This window comes from Dipteris shenzhenensis, chromosome 15, assembly GCF_047967505.1.
Source record: "Dipteris shenzhenensis isolate YYH24624 ecotype China chromosome 15, Dip_SZ_1.0, whole genome shotgun sequence".
NCBI classification, from domain to species: Eukaryota; Viridiplantae; Streptophyta; class Polypodiopsida; order Gleicheniales; family Dipteridaceae; genus Dipteris; species Dipteris shenzhenensis.
The window spans coordinates 46,590,207-46,600,762 of NC_141610.1; the positions used below are offsets into that span (position 1 = coordinate 46,590,207).

The window sequence follows — 10,556 nt, forward strand, 5'->3', positions numbered from 1 at the left end:
TGGCTACCCTAGCTGAGATGGCGGAGAACAAGGTGAAAATTCCTGCATTACCCACCTTCCTTGTGGACCGTCAATTGGATGAGCTCAATTACGGTGTATGGCGGGTCATGATGGAGTCTATCTTGTGGTCATATGATCTAGGAGACTTCATTTTGTTGGGGGCTCATAGGCCTGATCCCCTTGCAGCAAACCTAGGGATCTTGGATCAAAAGGAGTTTGAGACCATGGCTCAGCTCTGGGACCAGGTCAATGCGAGGGTACGTTCTTTCATTTTCCTAAACTGTACTCCTCAAGTTATTAATCATGTGAAGCACATGACGGTAGCCAAAGACATATTGGAGCACCTGGTGTCCATGTACAACAAAGCTTCTCCTATGGAGAGGGTTCTCTGGAAGTTCAGATGAGAGTGTTGGATCCCACGAAGTCATCATCAATGCGGGAGCACATTAACAAGCTCCAGGAGCTTCAGCAAGAGATTCTTCACGCAGGCAAGGAGATATCATCTGAGGACATGACCATTACATTGTTGTCCCACTTGTCTTCCCAGTACTATGCCTTTTATTTGTCCTTGATCTGGAAGGATGAATATGTGGAGAAGTTGGTAACCATGGTGCTCGATTAAGAGGAGCATTTTCGGAGTCCTTCCCAGTCGGAGGCTAGGCAGCTGAGCAGAAGGGAAGGTATAGGAAGATAGATGCAGAGAAAGAAGCACTCAAGACGTGAACAAGGCCTCACGTACGTGTAATCATTGTGGCCAGAAATGTTAGTATTCATGGCCGTGTCCTCAGAAAAAAAGTGAGAGGACTAGTGAGCAGACAGAAGCAGATTCTGCGGCCACCACCTCGATTGTTCCTGCCTTCTGTAGGCAGATGAGCAGAAGGGAAGGTATAGGAAGATAGATGCAGAAAAAGAAGCACTCAAGACGTGAACAAGGCCTCACGTACGTGTACTCATTGTGGCCAGAAAGGTTAGTATTGGCGGCCGTGTCCTCAGAAAAAAAGTGAGAGGACTAGTGAGCATACAGAAGCAGATTCTGCGGCCATCACCTCGATTGTTCCTGCCTTCTAACAGCACGTGGCAGGATGCGCTACCAACAGGTTGTCACCTTGATTGTTCCTGCACATGAGCAAATTCTATGACTGTCACCTCGATTGTTCTTGCCTTCTAACAGCACATGGCAGGATGCAATACCAGCAGGCATTCTAGTTCCAAATGGAGGATTGCTTGCTTGTGCGTGGCAGCGGTACCTACCAAACGGTGTGGTGGTGGGGTTTTGTTCGAGACAAGCTTCCAGGAGCCACAAGGAGTTTTTCCCACTGACTCAAGTGGCCCTATGTATACCATTATGTATTTGTTTGGACGTTATGACTTGGCACACCTAGAGGGGATTTCCTCTTGTTCTGTTGTAGCTGCAATTGTTGTTTTGCTGCAGCAGCAGCAACTGAGCTGTTGTTCTACTGCAGCAGCAACTGTTGTTCTACTGCAGCAGTCGGATGATTGCCAACGCAAGATTCCAGACACCGCAGTTTGATCCCAGTGACCACTTCATTGCCTCGTTGTTTCTGGAGCACAATGGTTCATCGATTTGGTGTCGATCTACCAGATTGGACCTACGAGGGGGCTTCAGAGGGGGTGGTGTAGCTCAGTAATGCAGTGACCATGCAGGAAAGCAGATATTGCAGCAATGGTAGTATTAGTTGGATTGTGATATCAGTACAGGATTCGACCAGAGGAGTTTACCTTGCACGTATAGCCCGGGAGCATGCAGTAGAAGCTTCCAGTGATCATGCTGAGACCGTTCGTGCCAAGAGGGGGCTTCTGACAGTTTTTGTAGCGGTCTCTAGTGACAATGGCTCATGCAATGGATTCCTTCAAGATGCAGGCTGCACCTAGCATGGGCCAGTATCGGGGGCCATTCAAGCCACCCCTTGGGCAGGAGAACCGACATGCCTAGTCGGGTTACCAAGCCTTGTAGCCGACCTGAGGGTAGGGGGTGTACCGACCTGCTGGTCAGCCCTTTTCAGCAAACTAACTCGAAGGGGGGTGAGGCTATTTATAGGGCCCCCCTTCCACTCTTGTATTGTCTCATTGTATGGAGGTTTTGCTGAGGGCTTTTCCCTGAGATCCCTTGCACTCTCTCTCTCTCTCTCTCTCTCTCTCTCTCTCTCTCTTTGCCTAACAGGCCAGGCCAGCGCGCAGTCAGCGCACCGCCACCAGCGCAGCTAGGTACCAAGGGGGGGAGGGCACCGCAGCGACAGGAGCAGGAACAGAGGAAGGCGCCGCCGATAGAGGGGGGGTTTTGGCAGCAGGCAGCAACAGCGTAGATACACCATGAGCTGAGCTGATCCCCTGGCTCAGCTTTAGGGGGTTAGCCTCAGTTCCAGGGCACACCGATTTGCGCAGGCCACCATGGCAACTCCGAAAACAAAGACATTTGTTCCTTCCTACTCTGATGTAGCATCACTATCCAGCCCATTTCCATTACATTTCAAACAGAGAGTCGGATCCGACCCACAGGAGCAAATCTATTTTCTACACCAAGAGATATAAGAACTTAGACTCATGATGGGTACCCTCACCAAGAGAGTGAAGGACCTGGAAGGAGACGGTAAGCAAGCAGTTATTGTAGAGGTTATTCAGAAATGCAGCACATCTCCACCAACACCGACGTTTGTCTCCATGATTGAGGAAATTATCAATGCTCAAGTAAGCTCAGCCAAACAAGAGCTGGCCATAGTAGCCAGTAGCAAACTCAGCAAAGAAGTGTTAGAAAAATACCCAACAGAGGGTACACATAGCGGAAGACTTATAGTAATGCCCAGGAGCTCACACAGTGTGCGGTGTGGGTGTGGAATCACAAACTTCTTTACTTATGTGCATTCAATAGATGTGCAGACTCATCAATAGACAATGAACCGGCCAGATAGAGAAACCACCAAAATATATATTTCCGTCCAAAACTATGGACACAATACAAAAGATATAGATCCAGAGTCCCACCAATGGTGTAGTCCTCTGATCTAACCACAAGGTCCTTCTCCTATCTGCTGGCTATCTCTAGACTCAAGCCCGTGTGCTCCACCTCGAGCGTCTGTAGACTTTCCGTCCAGAACGATCCTCTCCACCTTGCTGTCTAGAAACCAGCCTAGGTAGGCTGCCACTCAAGCTCAGTCTGCAGCTCCTTCAGGGTCACCTTCACCTTCTGTGTATAGGCCCAAGGCTCGCCTTCTTGCTGCTCCTGTCTGCTGTCAGAGGGCTGCTCCAAAGAATGTGATCACAACACCTTGCTGCCCTAGAAGACAGCCAAGGTCCAGCCTCTAGGAACTCAGTCTGCAGCTCACCTTCAACTCTCCTTCACCCCCAGTGTGAGGCCCAAGGGAGTGGCTCCTGGCTGCTCCTGTCTGCTCCTGCTTTTGCTGAACTATTGGATAAGAAATGAGGCCACAAGCCTCTCCTTTTATAGACCCCAAGGACCCCTTGAACTAACCGACCAGCCAGCCCTAAATGGGCCGACTGGCTGGTCTGTTTGGGCCGACCAGTCTGCCCCAAAACAGCCCTTTAAGGGCTCACAAAACTAGGGCCTTTTGGCCCACACTTCTAGGGCTTTTGGCCCTCCAATCAAGGCAGGGGCCCAGCCTATATAAGGCATGCCACTGCCCACTGGAAGCCCCATTTGCTGCTCTACCAGGCCCCATGCAGCCCTGTACACCTGCGCTCCTGACCTGCCATGTCAGCGCCTGTTTGTCCTGCTGGTTCTGCCCTCTGCCAGGCTCTTCTTCAGCGCCGTACAATTCCGTACACTGCTGATGTCAGCGCCATGCAGATCCATCCTAGCTGATGTGAGGTGCTGCCCATGTGGTAGCCCCCTCTCTTCTTTTCCTCTTGGGCACATCCTGCCCTAGGTCTCCCTCCCCCACGCTCTCCTCATTTGGGGGCTTACAGATGGGGAGGTGACCTTTCCAATAGGAAGACCTCTCTGAAAAAGTAAAAGAGCACGAAGCTATAGTGTGCAACAGGACAATACTACAATTGGGGGGCTGCCAGATAACTGTTTTGACAGCCATGAAGAAGCCTCTACAAATGAGAAGATCGCATGCCTCCAAGAAAATATACCACATGTGGATTGGGAAGAAGATGATATCAGGATGATGTCCCCAAAAGGGAAACAGCTCAAAGTTTACTTCAATAAGAGGGCGGGAAGAATGAAGATTCTTCGACATACAAACAAGCTGAAGTGTACAAAAATATGGATATCAAAGGAGCTCACTTCGACGCAGCTCAAACAAAGGAAAAACGAACTCACTAAAGTGAAAGATGCACGCAAAGCCAGAAAATGGGCAGTCTACCGAGATGGGCAAGCACTAATCAGAGACTTTAAGTCTAAACCCAAAGACCCTCACTCTTAAACTGATGTAATGAAAGGCCTTTTTGCTATAGGATTACAACTTAGAATTCTGTTATGTTATAATGAGCTCGAGCTGAGTTGCCATGTGCACTCCTCGACCTGTAAGGATTTTTGTTTTGCACTTTGTCCCATAAGCCCGTGAGGCTTTCTGCGGACATTAATAGATCTTTCTTTCTTTTGTCTCTCTCTCTCTCTATCTCTCTCTCCACTTTGCAATTCAGTCCTTGTGGTGTGTGTGCTCTCTCCTTTTGTTTAGTTCACCTATCTATCCTCTAGAAGTGGTCATGGTAGAACTGGATCTTGGTGGGAAACTCCTTGTCCCCCCCCTCCCAAGTCCATGACATATAGAGCGAGAGAAGATCCAATTGTATGATATGGCTGATCGCGACCATCTTGTATGCAGCACCCTTTTTGGAGAGTGATCTATCAGTGATCGATTGGCGGAGATTCGAGAGACTATAGGTGATTATGGGATCCATGATGATTCGGAGCAAGCCCGCGGTTCCTCATGAGATCGTACAGGCAGAGCTCGCTATGACGTTGCTCTAGATTCATGCCATCTTTCCAGAGGGTGACATATCTTCACAGGGTTTGGGCCCTTGCCTAGTTGGAGACTATCGAGGTTGGCACTAGAGCCATCTGGATGACTAGCTGAGGGAGGGTTAGCATGGCCTGGTACGCATGCATATATATTGAGAGGGATTGCCTTCCCCCCTTCTAGTACAGCTTGGATATTTCGTTCCTCCAGATTGTGCAACCTCACACGTGTATCAAATAGCCATTCCTTTGTCGGAGGGTCCTGGAAGTGTGTCTAAAAAAGCATTGTTGCTCTAGTCTCACTACCCCCGTGTAAGTTGTGTCCTCGCTACATGAATCATCGTGAAAATTGGCCCTATGAAGACTACCCCTAGATAGGGCACGATCTCAACCAGCTCCCCTCGGTAAGTGAAGCTATGTCGATGAAGCACTACCCGTGAGGTGTTGGAGGTGAAGTTATCACTTCAAACACCCCCCATGAGTGAACCCCAAGTGAACATTCTGGACAACTCAGCACGGACCACCAAGCTCTACATCATCATGGCCATCAATTCAACTAGTCACAAGCAGGCACCACCACCATGAGCTGTCACATCCTGCAAGATCACAATTGCCTTGGGGAGGCTCCTAACTCATGGCTAAGAAACATTCGCCCCAATCCTCGCCATGCAACAAAGCTTTCAAGTTTCTGCAGTGGATTTGCTCGTGTCCTAGACTATCAACACGATCATCCAAATATACAAAACAAGGGGTCCCATCGATGCAAACAACTACTGGACTGTCATAATAGGGCCACCTGATGGCCACCAAGCTATATCAATCCACACAAGATCCGTCTATCCTAGACTACAACCCTCAGAGGAGGCCAAACAGCAGCACCAGGAAGCATGATGCTGCTTCATGACTTGCAGAGGTCTTTTGATTCAATACCACGACCCAACTGCTTTGAGATATATGTATCAAGGGCATGGTCATATGGGAGTCACAGCTTCAAATAGAGGGCCATCGTCAAGTTTCACATTGTACAGAGCATTCTGCACAAGGCTTCGCACCATGGGCCTGTCCGTTGTCTGCAAATTTGTTTGGTCTCTGTATCGATTAGTTAGCATCCTTCATTGACGCTTTGGTGGGAAGGAATCATCCCTATCTTGCTATATGCATCTTACATATTATGCAGTCGAACCAAGGTCATGATTTCAACACTTCGAGGAAAGCTTCAACACCTTCTATCCACAGACCAAATCAAATAATTCATTGTTGCATTCTTCCCTTGACTACACTCACACATATTTTAGTCGGCACTACCATCTTCAACTTCAGCTGATATCTCATCTTCAGCCCCAAGATTCCTCGTCTTTTATGCTGGTTTACTTCAGATTTTGTAAGAGGACAATAAAGCTTTGGTTCAAATCGACATTTAAAGATTCTTCACCCAATAGCTCCACATCATATACGGTAAAGTCTCAACCTTCAGTGGTTAGTGCGTAAGGAGGTTTTATATGCTTCACAAACCCTTGCTGCATATTGTTTGGCGTGTATGAAGGCTTGGACTAATCACCCCATGAGGTTCCCCAGAACCTAGAGACCAAGCTTGGTATAATGACCTATCTTTCCGTCGTTTGCTTGTCATAAAGCATTTGGGAAGTAGCAATCCAGGACTCTTCTGCTTGCTTGTCATAAAGCATTTGGGAAGTAGCAATCCAGGACTCTTCTGCATTAAACCCGTAAACCCTTCTAGAAAGACTGGACATCAGCCCCATGAAAAGCCAAATTCAAGCACTGAAGAGACTCTCGATTCATTTGGGTTTGCTATGCCTTTCAGATGGCTAATCTATCTTCATCCTACACAAAACCTTTTGATTTCCAGTCTCTCTATAATGCAAACATTTCTGTGCAGCTCACCAACCTGGGGTACGAGCATCGTTCCCACCGTGACTCCAGCCGTGATGTCTGATTTCAAATACTCTTTCCATTTGTATGTACGCATCCAGCGTGTACAAGGAACAAGCAGCTCCAGCCATGCTACCCAAGACCTAGGCCATGTCAACGCCCATCCCTTGCCATTTCTGTGTACGGCTTCTGTTGTTTCAATGGCAGGATGCTGTAGAGGCAACACTTTCCTGAAGCGACCTGTTCCTTCTCCACTACCAGAAGGCTGACCTCGTTCGGCTTGCAAAGTCTGCATGTCTTTGACACTGCTGGACGCGTACATTGTGATTCAGAGACTGTGCTACGTAAGGCCTGTGAAGCTGTAAATCACAGTTACGTAGGAGACGCAGAGCAATATGTGATAACAATTTAAAAAAATTAAAGTCAGAATGATTGGTGCTCACTTTTTGGCTTGGTAAGCACGTGCCCGGACTTCGTTGGTTTTTTTTTCCCCGTTAAGGAGCCGCCATCGTGAGAGATTCATTCTCCGCCGTCCGATCGAGCCACATTTTTGGAAGAAATATATCCTCTGTAAACTCGACCTAAGGTTCGTTTCACACACATCCGCCACCCACGCACTAATAACACATTTGGGCACTATGGTATTAATTCCACGAACAAGATTGGATGAGAGAGAAGATGAGGCTTGATGGAAAAAAATCCAATGGGCAAGAAGTTCCACCAATGACTTTGTGCCATCAAAGTTGAACGCCCTTTCACGTTGCCTTGTCCGCCCGTGTGTGAAACCAGCGTAAAACACACTAACCTCACCTGCCACATGCGCCAACAATGACCCTACCACAACATGTGAACAAATTTAAAATCCCAGACGTACAACCCCGGACCTAACCACCACTTAATTAGAGTTATGTCGTCTCGTTACCAATGTCAATCTAACAAGCCCCTCCTGCTGGCCCTCCACATGGGGAATAAACTAAAGTCTGGCATTTTGGGTAAGAAAGTGCCCAAAATCTAGCTTGTGGCAGCTTGCCACTCGCTAAATTCCAAGCACTTTTCTACTCGAAATGCCCTCCCCATCCCATTCCCCACACTACGACATGCTACATGTAAAGGCCTGCTCCCACTACAAGTGTTAATGGACTATTCACATAAGTGTGCATTCCCGGGAATTGGCATTTAGATAGTCTAGTTAACTTAAATCTCTTAAAGGCTTGTTAAAAATGTTGTAAATTGAAACCCCGAAAAGAGGTACCTGTGAACAGAAAGGGGTTGGAATGTAGAAAATATATGGTTAAGGGTGAGCAGTGCGAATGCCACTTTGCATCACATCATACAACCCTTTAATTTTAAGAGAAAATTTATGTCATTCCAAAATTCTTCATCGTTTATAAGAATCAAACAAAACATTGCAATCAAATTTTAGACCGAAAAAAAGCACACGTTGGAACCAAGGAAATCCTCTTTTCATGGTGATGCAAATTCCTTGCATTATGAGTACCCCCTCGTGTTGCTTTAGGACCACTGGATCAAATCTTGGTTATTGGGATCTAATGGGTGAGATTGAAACAATTTTTGAAAAGTATAGCTAAAGGATGAGGAAACGAATGGCTCAGAAAACATAATTTGCCGTCGTCTACCGCTCTAACTTATGTGCAAAAAGTCAATTTTGTCAGACCTCTCGCTACCCATTTTCAGGAGTTGTCTACAACCCATAGCATCACCCCTGTCCTAGCAGCCTTGCCCCACCATTTGAGAGCCTCAGTGAGTTGTTCCATGATTGTTCCAGCCACCTTCTTTGGGCAAGAATGGGCTACATGGGAAGGACAACAATGCTTTTTTGTACATAGGCACTATCAAAGCTTTTCAGCCCAATCGGTTGACCTTTTCCATCTTTGCTTAATGGAGATGCAAAGCTCTACAAGGTACGTTGGGAAGACTTGTAGCCATTTATGGAAATGACTTCACCAGAAACCATGGCATAAGATACTACTTCACTCTTTTTGCATCTTAGGTCATTCTTGTGGAAGGGCACCTTGACTCACACCACTCACTACTACAACATGAGGATCTAGAAAACTTCAAAGCAATGTGGTAACCATTGTTCTCTTCAAAATGTGCCGAATGTTGGAGATGATAAGCAGTCCATTCCCACAAGTCCATTCCCACACTACAAATAGCGATTGGGGATGAGATAACTGCATTGCCCATACATGCTTTGGAAAATAAATTTATGCAAGATCCCATTGGTCCAATGTCGAATGCATGTGTAACTATAATGCAAACTCGATGTTTTCAATGTGGGAGACCAAGAAAGCAGATGAATCTTTGTCGAGGAAGACCAAGGAAGGTCCGAGATATTGCAGATCCACATGAACCTTTGTCATCTTCTCCTTCTTCTAAAGAGGATGGTAATTTGCATGATGTGCAAGTAATGGACTTGTTGCAAAAGCAAGGAGCGCATGTCCTTGCAAGAGAAAGGCACATGGTTTACCTAAGCATGACACCTTGATGATGAGCTTTTGGAAGCAAAAGTACTAGTCTTAGGAGATGTTGATTCGTGGAGGACTGGATCAATGTTTCTACACCAGTTTGGAAAAGTGGAGATGGCATGGAGGTCGAGCCTAGTGGTACATTCCTCCCTTTGTTTTCTTTCATTGGTAATGAAGGTCTTGATTTGGGTCAATTGCCATGTGAGTTTTCTAAGATTGGGTTGTTTCTCATGCTCTTTCCTTTGTACTTGATGTCACGATCATCAATGAGACAAATATGTATGCACAAGAGCAAGGTATACGCTCCTTTGGATACGCATTCATTGCTTAGATTCTTGGGTGTGTCTTTGGGGATGTCCTTGCAATTCATGGGATGCAATAACTTTTATTAGAAGGATGAGACACAAGGGGTTATGATGTTCCTTAATCATGGTGAGAAAATGACTCAAACTACTTATCAACAAATTAAGCACTTTTTACATGTTAGGGACAACTCACAAAGGCCAACATTTAGGGGAACAAGAAACTACAAGCTTTGGCAAATCATACCCATGGATTGATATCAAATGCCACTTTCCAGCAATTCTATAACCCTGGAAAATCACTAATAGTGGATGAGAGGAAATTATAGCTTCTAAATGTAAGTTGAATCCATGTCGTGTTTACAATTCTAAGAAGCCCCATAAATTTGGTATCCAACTTTGGACCTGTGTGACTCAAACTCTAGATATAACTACTCTTTTCAGGTTTATGATAAGGTTCCATGTGCTGAGTTATCTTTTCATGCAGTATCAAATCTTGTGAATAACTTAAAGACAAAAGGGCATCACAGAGTAATCATTGGTAAGTTGACTTTATTCCATGCTTCATTGGCATTTTAGTATGACTCATTTTTTCAATGTATGTGCTTTCTTAGTCATTTTTCTAACTTCAATTCTATGTAGAACCTAATCTTGGTATTTCTTTTAGGTTTTTGGATGGAAACATGTTTTGCATAACCATGACATGACCCGAAACCCCAAGTATGCTATCTCTCAAGATTTGGAGCTTATATGCTAACACATCATCTTCCTAATAGTCCACCATTGTGTATTTCTTTTTTCCCTTTATGGTAGATTCTTTTTTATGAACATGGAGACTATTTATCCCTATTCTATGGCACATGGCTTTGGGATACTTCCATTTTGGTTTCCCTCTCTACATTTTTTTGTATTTATAGGACGAGGGAGATGGTT

General features: G+C 45.9%; 1 protein-coding gene across 2 annotated transcripts in view; it reads right to left on the reverse strand.

Moving 5' to 3' along the window:
• The window catches only part of LOC147893901 (sulfate transporter 4.1, chloroplastic-like), a 253,154-nt gene extending 245,984 nt beyond the window's left edge, over positions 1-7,170 (reverse strand). For both annotated transcript variants that reach the window (XR_015542224.1, XM_087385809.1), the window contains exon 1: positions 6,849-7,170. Coding sequence is in view for 1 of the 2 variants with exons in the window: in XM_087385809.1 (XP_087241935.1) it covers positions 6,849-7,154 (306 nt within the window). In the remaining variant the exon portion in view is untranslated. The remainder of the gene's footprint in view (positions 1-6,848) is intronic.
• Between the last annotated feature and the right edge of the window lie 3,386 nt (positions 7,171-10,556).